The sequence below is a fragment of the Vitis riparia genome, chromosome 5 (assembly GCF_004353265.1).
Source record: "Vitis riparia cultivar Riparia Gloire de Montpellier isolate 1030 chromosome 5, EGFV_Vit.rip_1.0, whole genome shotgun sequence".
In the NCBI taxonomy this organism is placed as follows: domain Eukaryota; kingdom Viridiplantae; phylum Streptophyta; class Magnoliopsida; order Vitales; family Vitaceae; genus Vitis; species Vitis riparia.
This window is the reverse complement of record NC_048435.1, coordinates 6,585,168-6,600,937: the sequence shown is the minus strand read 5'-3', so window position 1 is coordinate 6,600,937 and position 15,770 is coordinate 6,585,168. Positions and strand designations below refer to the sequence as shown.

The 15,770-nt window shown below is 32.1% G+C and overlaps 1 protein-coding gene across 1 annotated transcript; it reads right to left on the bottom strand.

Moving 5' to 3' along the window:
• Positions 1-8,476: 8,476 nt before the first annotated feature.
• On the bottom strand, positions 8,477-13,178 carry LOC117915034 (cellulose synthase-like protein G2). The gene is made up of 8 exons (XM_034830582.1): positions 12,325-13,178; positions 11,074-11,178; positions 10,717-10,821; positions 10,411-10,623; positions 10,193-10,292; positions 9,858-10,039; positions 9,402-9,749; positions 8,477-9,179 (listed from the first exon to the last, which is right to left on the bottom strand). The coding sequence occupies exons 1-8, from the start codon at positions 12,934-12,936 to the stop codon at positions 8,631-8,633; spliced, it is 2,214 nt and encodes a 737-aa protein (XP_034686473.1). The 5' UTR covers positions 12,937-13,178; the 3' UTR covers positions 8,477-8,630.
• Between the last annotated feature and the right edge of the window lie 2,592 nt (positions 13,179-15,770).

Genomic DNA, 15,770 nt, shown 5'->3' with positions numbered 1-15,770 from the left:
AATTAGTAGTGGTTAAATATATTTAACATAAAACTCAAGTGAGTTGAATGAAATTAACCCCTTGATATAGAAAGAGCAAGAAACAAAAAGGAAAATGGAGAAGCAAATTTTACCCACTTCATCCAGAATAAACTCTATGTTGCAAGTTTGCTTACATTTATAATAAAACTAGCCACCATTTTTTTACTTTGCATGCATCCATTTTAAAAGCTTTAACATAGCCTACCATTTTGTACCTTTGGAATATGTCCAAAAAAAAAAATCCATCTAAGAAAAACACCACATAATACTTTTTTTTAATTATTTTAATGATCTCTCATCCTCACTGCATAGGAATGCACTACAAATCCTATCCAAATAATTGATTGTGGTTTTAGTTACAAAACTAAACTCGTAGCTAATTCTTGAAAAGGTTGATCCTCTCTCCATTAAAGATTTGGATTCTTCAACACTCCCCCACAAGTTGGTGCATGAATGTCAATCATGCCTAACTTGGTGATCAAACCTTCAAGGTTCACTCGAGGAAGTCACCCTGTGAGAAAATCTACTAGTTGTGCATTGGATGTTATATATATATGGCATGTAGAGTAATCCTCTTTCCAACTTCTCTTTGATAAAATGTCGATCAACTTCAATGTGCTTTGTTCGATTATGATGAGTTGAGCAATGCTAGGTGTTGATTTGTTATCATAATATAACAACATAGAATTCTCACTTTCTAGTTTCAATTCATTCATTAACCTTTGCAACACATGAACTCACATATCTCTTGTGCTAAAGATCTAAACTTTGCCTTGACATAACTTTTTGCAACAACAGATTACTTCTTACTCCTCCAAGTTACTAGGTTGTCCCATAAATGTGCAATAACCCGATGTTGATCTTTTATCCCTAACAAAACCTGTCAAATCTATATCTATGAAGGCTTCAATCTTCCTTAAGTTATTTTTTCCAAAGGATAATTCCTTCCTAGGTGTACTATTGAGATATTTAGGAATTTGATGGACAACTTCCAAATGTTTTTCATATGGTTCATGCATGAATTAACTCATCACAACACTAATAGTACAAGCAATGTTAGGTTTAGTGTGACAGATAGATTAGACGTTGATCGGCCTCTGGTATCTTCTTTTGTCAACAAGAACCTTTCCTTTTACATACCCAATCTTATGGTTTGCCTCCATTAGAGTATCTACTAGTTTACTTCTAAGGAAATCGATTTCTTTGAGTAAGTCAAGGGTATACTTCCTTTAGGATACTGAGATACCTTCTAGATCTTGCAACTTTTATTCTTAGGAAGTAATTCATGAGGCCAAGAACCTTGATTTCAAATTCTTTTGTTAGGAAACACTTTATTCTCAACTTCTACTACATCATCCCTCGTAATTAGAAAGTCATCAATATATAGAATCAAGGTAGAGATTTTACTATTTAAAGACTTCTTGTAGAAAAGAGTATGATCATCTTGAGCTTGTGTGTAGCCATGACTCCTCATTGCCTTAGAGAATTAACCAAAACAAGCTCGTGGTAATTGTTTCAATCGATAAAGAGACTTTCTCAGCTTACACATTTAATTCATTCCATACATTTGTTTGAACCCTGAAAGAATATTGACAAACACTTCTTCTACCAAGTCTTCACTGAGAAAGGTGTTCTTAACATCAAGTTGATATAGTTTCAATTCAAAATATGGCTAAGGAAAGTAACACCAAGATTGTATTTAGCTTTGTCGCTAGAGTAAACATCTCTTAATTAATAGTCAATCCCATAAGATTGGGTAAATCATTTGGCAATAAGATGAGCTTTATATCATTCAATAGATCCATGAGACTTATACTTCATTATGAACACTCATTTTCACCTCATGTCTTCTTTCCTCTCAACAAATCTATAAACTCCCATGTTCAACGATAGGAAAAGTACAAATGTCATATTTTTGGAAGCAAACTATATGACAAGTAATAAGGCAAAAGGTGATACAAATTATGAAACACTAAAAGATAGCCCCATGTTGACACAGAATACTATGGATCCAAGGGTACAAACATATGTCAATTCCTACACGTCTATTACATAAGTGTCATATTGTAGTGAGAGGGTTGTATCCCATAGGGTACGATGAAATAATGAGCAATGTTGATGCTTATTTTATATAAAGGGAGTGTTAAAATCCTTATGTTCTAACATAGTCAACTAGGATCTTGTAAGAGTACTTGAAGGGATAAATCTCATAAGGTGTAAAAAGATCTATAAGAGAAAGAAAGGAGTATATGGAAAGGTTAAGACTTATTTGGCTAGGGTTGTAACTAAAGATTATAGTTTGAAACATGACTTCGACCATGGGACACATTTTCATTGTTAGTCATGCTTAAATCCATCAAAGTACTTCTATCTACTACCGCATATCTCATTTATAAGGTATTGCAAATGGATTTCCAGACAACATTATTGAATGACTATCTTGATGAAAGCATTTATATGATGTAATCAAACGGTTTTTATAGAAAATGACTAAAAACATCTAGTATGTAAGTTATGTAAATCCATTTACACATTAATGCAAGCATCTTACTCATGGAATAAGTGTTCTAATAAGGAAATCAAGATCCTTAATTTTAATCAATAAAATTAAGGATGAATCTTATATGTACAAGAAGGTGAAAAGAAGCATGGTGGTGTTTTAGGACTTGTACATAAATGACAATCTACTCATTGGGAATTAAGTAAGGTTATTGTCATCAGTTAAGATTAGTCCAATTTAGGAGCAAAGCATTTGATGGTTGTCAAACATATACTTCAATATCTTAAAAAAAATGGGGGATTTTATGCTTACATGTCATTTGTGATAGGTTAGAACAATTTTCAATTTTCAATTTTCAATGTGAGATAGTTCTTTTAACAAAAGATTATGCCTCCACCTCTAAGACTCACTCAATTGCAAAGTCTATTTATAAAATTAACCTTGTTGAGAGATAATAGTGGAGTTGGTTTTAAGTAGCAACCAAACTTCTCTAATGCCAATTCTTGTTAGTGTTTCCAAAGTCAAAGGTATAGGCATATCATTTTTGAATGTTCACACTCATTGAAAAAGAAAGTGATAAAGAGAGTGGAAGAGTTGTCCAAAGTAACTTATTTTAAACTCCATTAAAAGAAAAAGAAGTCAAATATGTAAATCAAGGAGTCTCTTATAATCGATGGAATCAATTGTTGTCTAAGAAAGCAGAGAAGATTTTCTTAAGAAAAATATTTTTCACCCCAAGTGCACTTCTAATAGCAAGGTAACCTTATTATTGATGGATGAAGCTTTGAGTACATGGTGTCTATTGAAATGATGGAAAAACTAGAGTTCAAAATAGAGAAACATCCTTATCATTACAAATGGTCTTGGCTTAAAAAAAGAAGACACATAAAGGTAGGTAAGTATTGTCTTGTTTCTTTCTCTATTGAAGACAACTATAAAGATCTCAGACAAGTAAATTTAATTTTTAAGCTTATTTTCCATCCAAACCCAACTCTCACTGCCATTTAAATGTCTCATTGATCTTCTCTCTAAAACACTTTATCTTAGAAGAAGAAACAAAATGCCAATTTGTAAGCAATTTATGAAGGGAAAATCCTGAATCTCTCTGTTTCCCAAGATCATATTAGATTAAGAACATGCAAAACTATCCTAGACTTTTCTATATCCTATGCATAGAGGAAAAATTGCATTTTTAAACTTTTAAGGCATTTAGAAAGTACTAAGGAAAAACATACCTTAGATTAAGATATTTTCAAATTGAATCCATGTGTTGAAGATAAAGAACGAAGTCGTAGGAAGTGTTGTAAACTTAGAGTCTTTCGCTTGATGAATTGAACCTTGATCTTGACACACTTTATATGGAATGGAAGAGATGGTGAATGTTATGGCTCTCTTTCTCTCTCTAGAGGTTAAAGATGATTTTCTAGAAAAAGGTTCCTCACTAGGCTTAAGTGACTTAAGCTCACTAAAGGTTTGGATCACTTAATCTAGCCCAAAATGGGTGCTAATTGATTAATTAACCCAACATGACTTAATAATTAATCAATTAGCCCAATCTAGAGTCTTTGTTCACTTACCCCTGTACAACCTTACATAATTACAAAAACGGTCTTATGCACTAAAGTGAACCTAGAGTCAATCTAACCTTCATAACCCATGCCAATAATGTATATGAGCTCAAAGTGGAAACCAATAAGACCCATAGGAGTACTAGCTCTCTTAGAATTCAATTTTAAAGTTGATTCAACATCTTACTACAAATAATCAACTAAACTCAAGTATCTCATATAAATAACAATGAAACACCATGTGCTTGGGTCTATAACCCACTATTCATTGTGTCCAATCTCCCCATGAACTAGTATTCATAACCTAAAGTGGAAGCTATCAGTCTTTCAAGACTACCTCTATTATCTTTGAGTTACAAATTTTCCTATTGTATGTTCAACTGACATGTCTTAGCTCTCCAAGAGCCAATGTCAAGTTCCACTTAAGGAACTACTATGATCATAGTGTTCATACCTCATTAGGATCATCCAATGGGACATACTATCTCAACCCTAAAAGATATTATGGTGTCTCTATTGAGAATACCTATTGCTACCAACTTTTATCAATATTGACTCAATCCATAGAGAATATATGATTAGCTTACGATCTCACCCATAGGTCAAAACTACTGCTAACTTTAGCACAAACTCAATATTCTCTCAAGGTTCAAAGATAACACAATAAAGCAGCTTAGTGAGGTCATGACTACTTGATAGTCTTAAGTCATGACTCATTGTAGGTTTTATCTAATGTGTAACCATACACACTAATGCACTCACTATGGGAAATCCATCCCAATAGCCAAGACCAATCATCATCCAATTAGGAGATGGTGTACTACAGCCTCGATCGATGAGTTGCCTAAACCCATGAACTAACTCTGAACAAGTCATCTATTTGCAAGGAACTCATTACTTGAATTTTCCATACAACTCTTAATGCACCCAAGTCATGTACAATACACAATATGCAGACTAGCATACTTACAAGATATAATGTATGAAAATAAGATGAATAAAAGTGAATTAGAACTTTATTAAATAAATAAAATCTAAAAGTCTATTACATCATGTCATACTTTTTAGGGTTCTATCCTAACAGTTTACATATCAATGCATATATAGATTATGTATTAAGCATAAGCTAATTATCTACAATATGTTTATATGTGTTTTATTAAGGACAATAATAAAGAAATAAAGAAAATATACAGAACTGAAATTATCAAGGAGATATATAAAATCAAGCACATATTAAGGGAAATAATCAAATAGATATATAGAATAGAAATAATTAATAAGTTACCCAAAATCAAGCACATAATGGGCAAAAATATGCTCTAAACAATAATTCCATAAATTAAGAAAATTCAGATATTAATTTTGGTTTCCTTAATTTTAAAATTTTCCTTGTATAACTAATCATACATTTTTGTATAAAGTTTTGAAAAGAAGTAATAGAACAAATACTTCTATTGTAATATTATCAAACTCTTCATGGTATCAAAGTCAGAGAAAGAAGCTCAAACTCAATTCAAAAGGCTCAATTACCATTAAGTCAAATGATGGATTACCTAAATAATGGTAGTCTAACGCTATAAAAGGCTCGACCTATCCTCACAAATCATGTCTTTCTCCTTAAACCTAAAAAAAACCTAATCTTAATATTCAAATTTTCTATCAATATTTTAATTTGATCTCGATCAAGCTTAACACCACAAATTTTAAACTATAGTGCAACTAAATCACTCCCTTAATTTGTCGCTTCAATGTTCTCCATCATTAACTTTAAGTGGAGAAAACTCTACTAAAAAGATTAAAATGATGTGATAAACAAAAGTTCAATCCCGCGTTTTCAATTATATTTCAATAGTGGCAAACTTTTCACTTCATGACTTCTTGGAGGCATGAAAGAACACATTTTGAGCATGATCTTAGTGTTTAGATATGGACTTCTCTTGAAGAGCAATTTCTCCCCATTATAGTTGAGAAAGAAAGAAATTTGAAAAACTATGTTGACAACTCTAAAAGAAAAAAAAAAAAAAAAAAAAAAAAAAAAAATCCTCATGATCTCTTGAAGAATCTTTAAGAGATTTCGAAAGTACATGTGACAATCTTGCCCTAAATCAAAAAGTCGGTTTTAAACTAAGATAAATTTTTCCAATTCACTCATGGCTAGAACAAAGGTATGATAATTTTCAGATTTGTTATGCTTAAACCACCTTATCCTTTCTTTAGTGAGTTCCTTTTAACTCTTCAAGCACATGAGCAGTCCCTCACTATTTAAAAAATGAGAAGGAAACATTTCTAAAGCATGTGTAAGCTTTCTTTGAATAACATGATTGTGGTCAAAATAGTTGAGTGCTAAAGGAATTTTCAATTTATAGGAAAGAGGCTTCAACCTTGTTAGGTGTTACTATGCTCAAAACTAAAAATAAAAAATAATAATAAAAGAATTGGTAACAATTCTGAAAAAAAACAATATTAGTTTTTGTATGTACCCGTTAATTTTACATTTCATTCTTATTCTAAACACATCAAGTTTGATTATTAAAGCAAGGAGATACCCAAAATCAAGTACATAATGGGCATGAATCTACTTCAATCAATAATTCCATAAATTAAGAACAATCAAATATTAATAATATTTAATTATTTTAATTAGGAATTTCTTTGTATGACCCCAGACAAAGCTAACTACTGTCTTGGGTTCATAAAAACACATACCAAAAATAAGGCCCAAGACAAACAGCTCATAACCTACTGTCAAAGCTAACTACCAAACAAGCCCTAAGCCATTAAACAACTTCAGACTCTTCATCTCTGCCTATCGGACCCACGACTTTACTCTCTTTAACCTTATAATCTCTTTCACCCAAATCTGAGAGAAATAATGGCAAATGGGAGTCAACTTGATTTTTTAAAGCTGTGGAGGGGAGGTAGTGTTGCAGACCCTCTATGAGCTCCGGGCTTCTTCATTGGAGATGGACGGATGTTGAAGAAGAGTTGAAATTGGTGATGTAGGGATGTGGTCGACAAGAACAAAATGTGGTGATGATGGGCTATGTTGTCGTGGCTATGACAATAGATGGCTTTGTTCATGGTGGTGCTAAGAATTTCTAATTCACTGTTGCTTCCTCAATTTCATTATCATTTGCAAGTCCATTGTGCGTACTCGCTACAATATTAAATAAATTAATATTTAAGTGCCTAATTTTTTTTATATCACACTGTGAATTTTTTAATGGTTATAAAATTAAAAATGTATTAAGCTAGGAGGAAAAAAATTAAATAAATTAATTTACCAAAACAATCAAATCAAATTAGAAGTTCATTTATTATTAGAAATAATAAATCTAATTTATCATGTAGTCAATTTGAAACCTTTTTAAACACCAAGCATGCCCATATGTTAGAAAGCAAGAGCCATGCATTCTCACAGTTAGATAATGATTTGCACTAGATGAAAGAAGCAACATCATTTTTTCACTTATACAATTTAATCCACTATCTTAATAATATTCTAGCTAGTGTGTTCTACATAGATCTGACAAATAATTTCTAGGTCCCCAGACCCCAAAACTCTCTAATTGAAAGGTTTACTGAACTTGCTATACATTACAATTGGATCTATTAATGGTAGATATTGGAGTTAGTTTTGGGTGCCCAAGTGGGCTGACTTGACCCAACCCAATAAAATGAGAAATGAAGGGGTGAATAGTTTTGGAATAAAATTACCCAAAAACTACCACCATATAGTCATTAAAATAAAAAAAATAAAAAAATCTCTCTTGCTATCTCTCTCACAAAAAAGCCTAAAAGAATATGTTTCTATAAGAAAATCATTTATCTTGAATTTTTTCTATGTGAAAACAAGGATTAAGGTATTTGTGTTATGAAAATAAAGTGGTTCTCATTTTTATAGTTTTATTCATGACTTAGGGTAGCTAAGTCCTTTCTAAGAGGAAAGGGGGGAGGTAAAACTATCCAACAACTACCACTATATAATCATTAAAAAAAAAAAATCTCTCTCTATCTCTCTCACAAAAAAGCCTAAAAGAACATGTTTCTATAAGAAAATCATTTTTCTTGAATTTTTTCTATGTGAAACAAAGATTAAGGTATTTGTGTCATGGAAATAAAGTGGTTCTCATTTTTTATAGTTTTATTCATGACTTAGGGTAGCTAAGTCCTTTCTAAGAGAAAGGGGTGCATAGTTTTTGGAAGTTAAAACTACCTAGAAACTACCACTATATAATCATTTAAAAAAAAAAAAAAATCTCTCTCACAAAAAAGCCTAAAAGAACATGCTTCTACAAGAAAATCCTTTTTCTTGAATTTTTTCCTGTGTCGTGGAAATAAAGTGGTGCTCATTTTTTGTAATTTTATTAATGACTTAGGGTAGCTAAGTCCATTCTAACAAATTAGAAAGTGTTGCATTTATCACATGGAACAGCACTATATGTGCTTTTTCCATCAGTACAAATAATGAATCTGCATAGTTGCATCAAGGAACTATACTAATGGAAATGCAGACTGGGTCGAGTTCTGCATATAACTTAATACATTAGAGCAGTGGACCCTAAAGTCAATAAAACCATGGCAAGAACAGTAGATAATAGAGTGATAGAAGGTGGAACGCGACCCTTGTCCTTTCGCAGTATCATCCCTTCAACTATAGGGTAACTCATAATTAGGATGAAAAATGAGAGGACAACTTGTACAAACATTTGGTCCCAATTGCCTGCTGCAATTACTCTAGCAAGACCCACCATGAATGCAACCATGTTCGAGATGACTAGGATGACCACTGGAGCAAGGATCGCAGTAGAGGTTCGAAAATCAAATTTACCCATTTGGTATAGCTTTTCTTGTTCATTATCCACAACTTTATTTGTGGTTAAGAAACTGGCTTCTCTCATACCAATCTTCTTCATAATAGCATCCATACTTCCATAAAGATGACATGTTACCGACTTTATCATCCAATTCCTTTGTTCATTCATCCATGTCTGGAATGACCCTCCCGTGAATAGCACCTCGTACAAATGTTTGGAAAGAGATGATAGAAAAATGAAAGCAAATATCATAAAAAATGAGTCTGAAACCTGTGGTACAAGACAAGTACTGAACGTTAGAGAATAAAAATCTTCCAAGTAAAATCTTATCAATTTATATGAAAAAGGTGATATAAATTAATTACTAACCTACAAATCAATTGTTCTCATTGATTTGCTTGGTGGAGTAAATATAGATGGTCCTGTTTTTGAAAAGAAAACGGACTTGAAAAGAAAGCATATTCTATTGTTGTAATTATCTTCTATTGTTACCTTAGGGTACAAAGGGATGCCATTAAGTAGACACAGCTGAGGGATGATGCCAAAACACCAGACTGATATAAAATAGAGTGGGAAATAGGCAAAGTAGGCATAACAAAAACTCTCGAGGATAGCCATTCTCAATGGCCCATATATGAGCGGCGAGAACTTTGAGATGGCAACATCAAACAACCCAGAGCTCCATCTTGTGCCTTGGACCAACATATCATTCATATTGGTTACGCCACTACCCAAGAACTGTGGCTTGGATGGATTACAATAGACAGAAGTCCATCCTCGACAGTGCATGATGAATCCTGTTAAGTAATCTTCAACAACTGATTGATACAAGAACCCTACCTGCTATGAAATAAAGGAGAGATATCAAAATGGCAATCATGCAATAATTCAGTAAAGAAAATGGTGAGCGAGTGTGAGAAGATAGAATATTTCATTGATTCTACTTGCCTCTTTACCCCACTTTGTCTGATTTTCGTAAGAGCAAGAAGCTAAGAGTTGGGTCTCTTGTAGCTGTATTGCACTCAAGCTGTTCCCATCCTTGCTCACACTAGGCTTGTAGTTTTGGCCAAGGGATCTGATGAACTCGTTAGAAGGACCAAAAGATTCTCTAAGTTTCAAGATATCAATATCTGCAGAATTTATGTGAAATATCGTACCGGTCAATCATATATTAGTTACCCTTCTTATATATAGTTCCCCAACCCCCCCATCCCCACCACCAACAAAAAGCAAAGAAACGGAGGAAAAGAAGAGCATTCTCTTCAGCAAGAAAATTAAATTACCATCTTGTATGAAACTTCCATAAAAGGCCACTCTCTTTATGTAAAAGCAGGTGCCAGACAAGATTGGACCTTGTAGCCCATCCAATCCTTCCCATAATATCTGAATGGTATATATTAAAATATTCGACAATACATTAGTATGAAGTTTTGTTTCACTGCAACTATTGAATGCCTTGGGATATAAGATAAAAGAAAGCGCCAAAACTTCATTTTCATACCGAGAATGCCGACCTTAGTCCACTGTCATAGATATCATTTTTACTAATGTTGTGGAATCTCTGAGGGAATTGCACAAAAGCCAGCGTGGGTGAGATCTTTGGATCAAGATGAAAACACATTGCTTTCTGGGCAGAGGTTGGATCATTGCAATACATGTCACAATCCAATATTAGTATGTAGGGAGAATTGCTTATAATGCCGGAGACCCGGAGCTGCAATAACAGTTTGGTGGGATAAGTCATTTGGTGTATATTTGCATGTATATTTGTGACTGAATGAGAGAGAGGAGAGAGAGGGAGAAATACAAGAACGTTGAGAGCTCCAGCCTTGAAATGATGCGGATGAGAAGGTCTTTTCTCACGAGAAACATAAACAAGAAGAGGCATCTCAACCTGGTCTGCACCAATCACCTGAAAAACATATTTTTTGCACCCATAACCAAGCCATCAAACCTCAATTATCAAATATCCACTAGTTTAGATATTCTACAAGATATTCTACCCTTATACAAAAGCTTCCGATTTTAAAAATAAAAAACAGACACGTGCATTCAAACCAATACTAAATCAATTCTTTGTCAGTCACCTCAATAAGATTACTAAAGGCAACTGCACAGTTCAATTCAAATTAAGGAGCACTGTAAGTAAGACAATCATGAGTACCTCGACGCCTGCAGGATGATCTCTAGGGCTGCTCATGCTTTCATTTCTGATTCCACCCTCTTTACTAGCTGTCCTCAAGCGAGCTTTAAAATTTTCGTATTCGATCTGCACCATGGTAGGTAGATTTTCTAAATGATTTAAGTGTCTTGTTTTTTCGTATGAACATTTTTTGGTTTTTCTAGATGGGATCCTTTTTGGTTTGGCTTAAATGAAAAGCAAAAGCTTTGAGTCAATTTAAAACTTTTAAAAGCATATGCATGATTCTAAAAAGCTTCTCACTTCAAAGTTAACTAATATGGAATGAGTGGAGAATAGCTTCTTGATTTTAGCTTTTATTAAATATTGGATATGAATATGGTATATAATTTTAAAGGGGTAATATTGCTAAGTTCTCTCATTCTACCAAATTAAAAGACACTTTGGCAACTTTTGTTAAGCAATAAAAAAATAAATAAAAAATAATAAAATAAAATAAAATAAAATAAATCCTAACTTTCTGTAATGTAATGCCATAAAGACTAAATTTTAAGCAATGAACTTTCTGCAATGTAATGCTAAGGTTCAAGACCGATATAAATCGTGAATCAATAACTTTTTCGATTCAATATCTAATCCAATTTTTAAAACATTGATAAAAATTCTTATTTTTAAAAGGTAAAAATGAAAAATGTTTTATAATTTAAAATTTGGGAATTAAAAATATTTTCATTTTCAATTTTATTTTTTTAAATTTAAGATTATAAAATAAATTCCTAACTTTATGTAAGAATTTTTTAATTTTGTATAAAAATTCTTAGGTGGTGTTTGTTTTTTTACTTAATTCTAAATAGAACCTTAATACTTAATAGTGTTAAATATTATATTATTTGTTTTTATAGTATTTTATTTCTATTATGTATTAAAAAGTAAAAAAAATCAATATGTTATTTTTTCTATTTAGAAAAAGTTACATATTTTGGCTTTTTTTATTTAGTAAAAGGTTTATAATAAGTCATGAAAAAATAGAAAAACAAACAACCTAAATTCTAAAACTAAATTATTTTCAGTAAAAAACCAAAAAAACAAATATCACCTTATTTTTAAAAAAAATAAAAAATGTAATCAAGGACACCTTAAATTATGTTTTAACAACTGCCATAACGATATTGGATTCTTATCTTCATTTGACCTGACCAACAAACCTACAGAAATGGTAGCTAGTGTAGCATCTCCAAAGATGTGTATCAGAGAGGATAAAAAGGTGACACAAACCTGAACTCTGCGCCTCTCTGCCATGAACTCGGTTCCTAGGAACTCAGAACCATCTCCGTCCTCCAGTGACGAAAAATAAGCCTTAGGACACGGGGTTTTGATACCATGGGTCCTGCAGAAGGGCACCCACGACCTTGCAAACTCCCACGCCTCTTTCATGCCATACAGCGTTAGAGAAGAACCTCCATCATCCGAAACATACACATGAAGCTTCTCCGGGGGATAATCTAATGCCATGGCTGATATTACAGTGTTCATAACCTCCAAAGTGGGTTCCTTCTTTGGATCCACAGTGCATATGAACACGTCAATAGACGGCAGTTGTTTATCTTCTGGTAGTCTTTCTGGGAAGACGGCGCGAGTAACGGGCCTCCAACGATAAGCTTGCTCGAGAAGCCATATAAAGGAGAGAACCAGCTCACCAGCAAAGACCAGAAGCCATGGTATGATAGGCGTGTGTCCTGATATAGTATCAGTGTTTTGGAGGAGAAAAGAAGCTCTGTAGTAGATCAGAGCAATTAAAGCTGTGGAATGAATAAGAGCATGGAATCTGTTGATGATGGCAGATGATTTTTGGACATGGCAAAGATGGCGAGGGAGTGAGCCTTCCATTGCTTCTTTCTTCTTGCTCGAGGACCCGGTCTCTTTAACACATGAGATGCCTCTTCATTTTACAAAAGGAAGAATCTATAATTGACTCTTAGTTTTGGACCAAAATGCTATAAATTCAGATAGAGGATTGATGGTTGTAAGTCAACATCAGACTTCATGGAATAAAGATAGGTTAGCTGACTGGTTGGCTAGAAGACATGCCTTCACATGGCAGTGAGCAGGCTGAGCAGCCCCGTATTGGACAGTCCTCCAAAGAAGATGATGATCCAATCAAAGGAATTTTTCTGGAACCATCAAGAGAAAATAACATAAAATTCATCTCATTTTTTTTGGCCTCCTTAATCAAATAATATATATATATATATATATATATATATATATATATATGTGTGTGTATATTTAAAATATATAAAAATAAAAAATTCTTTTAAATTATAAATATCATAAGGGGAGGTGTAAATAAGTTGGGCTCCATGGATTTTTAAGTAAAAAATAAAGGGAACTGGTATAGTCGTTTTTATATATAATAAAATTTTATATACTTTATATAAAAAATTTAAAGTATTAATTAAAAATAAAAAACAAGAGTAAAATTAAAATTTTAATTTATTTTCTAAATTATAAATGTATTATAATTAAAATTAATTATAATTTTAAAAAATAAAAAGAAATTAGTATAAATTTTAAATTTTAAATAATTAAAAAAGTTAATGAATTTAATAAAGTATCTATATTTAAAGTGGCATTAAATACATGCTAATGATAAATGGATGATTTCAAGACGATGTATTTGGGTGCATTAAATATTCATTATTCATTGCTTTATGGGACGACACGAATGACACTAACCCAAAATTTCAGTTTCAGTACTTGGGTTCACTTGGAACTACCTGGAAAATGGGAAGTTGTGAACATGATTGATGAGACTATGGCCCAGGGTTAGGCTGGACCGGTGTAAATGACCTCCCACTGCAGCATCAACTTCACCATTAATGCATTGGCAGAATTGAGGGTGCACCGTGCACGGACTTGGTCGCTAGTTGCGTCTTCTACTATGGTTTAAATTTGGCATTATCTGAATTACACCACATCCTTGCTCAGCCATGTATTCGGGTTAGGTCCGGATATAGACGTTAATGGCGGTGGCTTCTTCCATTTGTTTTTGCTTGTTGCGTGTTTGAATGATCTTCTTAGTTCAAGAGTTTCTTCAAAAAATAGTTTTGGAGTTTTTGAAGACGGTATTTGCTTCACGGTATAAAACAAAATTCTATTTAATTTGAGAATGATGGTAATCTAGGTGGAATGGATCAGAATGAGGCTTACTTGGAGCACCTAAAGAGGAAAGCATTTTTAAGAAACAGTAAAGCTGAAGTTATTTTTCGTGAATGAAAATTAAAATTATTTTAAAAAAAAGCAGGATTCTGAGACATGGTATATAGCAGCTATCCTCGTAGTTGTCATGTTTTTCCTCGAAAAAAGTGAGTTTTTATATACTCATATGTAAAATTAATTATAAAATAGAAATTCTTTTAAAAAAATTTAAGTTTTGTACACTCACTCAAAAATAGTACTTATATCAAATATGTTATCTTTAATTAAAATATATATAAAATATTAATTATTTTTAAATAATTATTTAAATTTGTATTTTATAAACTTAGATTATGGTTTTTTTTTTTATATGAGTGTATGAAAACACAATTTTCTCTTATTTTCCTCTCAAGAGGGGTTTGCAAAATCAGAAGTAGAATTGTTTCTTGAAGAGTATTATTTTACATAATGAAAATAAAAGCAATGAAATAAATTTTGAAATTATTTTCTGATATTAAAAATCAAACCCATTTTGTCGATGCATAATTTTCTTTTATTTCCTTCTTCGTATTTTCAATGACCAAATATTAGGAATTGCAACGGGTCAGGTTCAGGACGAGTAGCCCCCATCCCAACCCCACCTTGTTTATTAAAAACAATTCTCATCCCCGCCCCATTTAGCTTTTTTTTAAAAAAAAAAATATTTTAAAAATTTTTAATTACATTAAAATAAATATATTTTATAAGTAATAAAATTATTATATTTTTTATAACTTATTTTATTAAAAAAAATTATTATTATCAAAATTTTAAATTAAATTTAATTTAATTTTAAAATTAATTTTATATGTAAACGGAGCGAGGCGGGGCGGGATGGGGCAATACCCGAACCCGCCCTGGGTTTTTAAAAAAAAATCTCATACCAGTTCCAAACTTATTTATTAAATTTAAACTCCATCCCATTAGGAACGGGGCGGGACGGGTACCCGAAAAAATCCGCCTCGTTGCCATCCCTACCAAACATGATAAAACTTGAGCCTAATCATTTGTTTGGCAGTCACACATATTCCATCACATGAAGCAATTATATGGATTTATAGAAGACTTTAGGCAAATAATTTTATGAAGAGGAATTTCATGTAAAGGAATAACAAGAAAGAACGGGGGGTAAGAATGATAATGAATTTGTTTTAAAATAAATTATAGGCTAAGAGGCCGGTAGAGTGTTGTTACCTCGAGGACCATGATTGGGGTGTAAGCAAAATATAAAAAAATAAAAAATGATAAATTAATCTCAATCAATCAAAATTGATTATAATGGTTCGGTTTTCAATATATATATATAAAAAAAGGATTGATTCAATTTTAAAATTTTAAAAATCAATCTTGTTAGTTTAGTTTTTTATTTTCTTGTCTCTCAACCGATAAAAACTAAACAAAACCTATATTTTAAAATTTATATATAATTGTTGATATTTGATAAAAAAATTTATATTAAATTCTATTAAAGTAATTTATATTAT

Excerpts from the sequence above, each read along its gene's own strand:
- LOC117915034 (XM_034830582.1), bottom strand. The coding sequence starts at position 12,936 with ATGGAAGGCTCACTCCCTCGCCATCTTTGCCATGTCCAAAAATCATCT. Across the intron at positions 10,293-10,410 it reads GACTAAGGTCGGCATTCTCG|ATATTATGGGAAGGATTGGA; the intron begins GTATGAAAATGA and ends TATACCATTCAG. Across the intron at positions 10,040-10,192 it reads TGGAAGTTTCATACAAGATG|ATATTGATATCTTGAAACTT; the intron begins GTAATTTAATTT and ends TAAATTCTGCAG.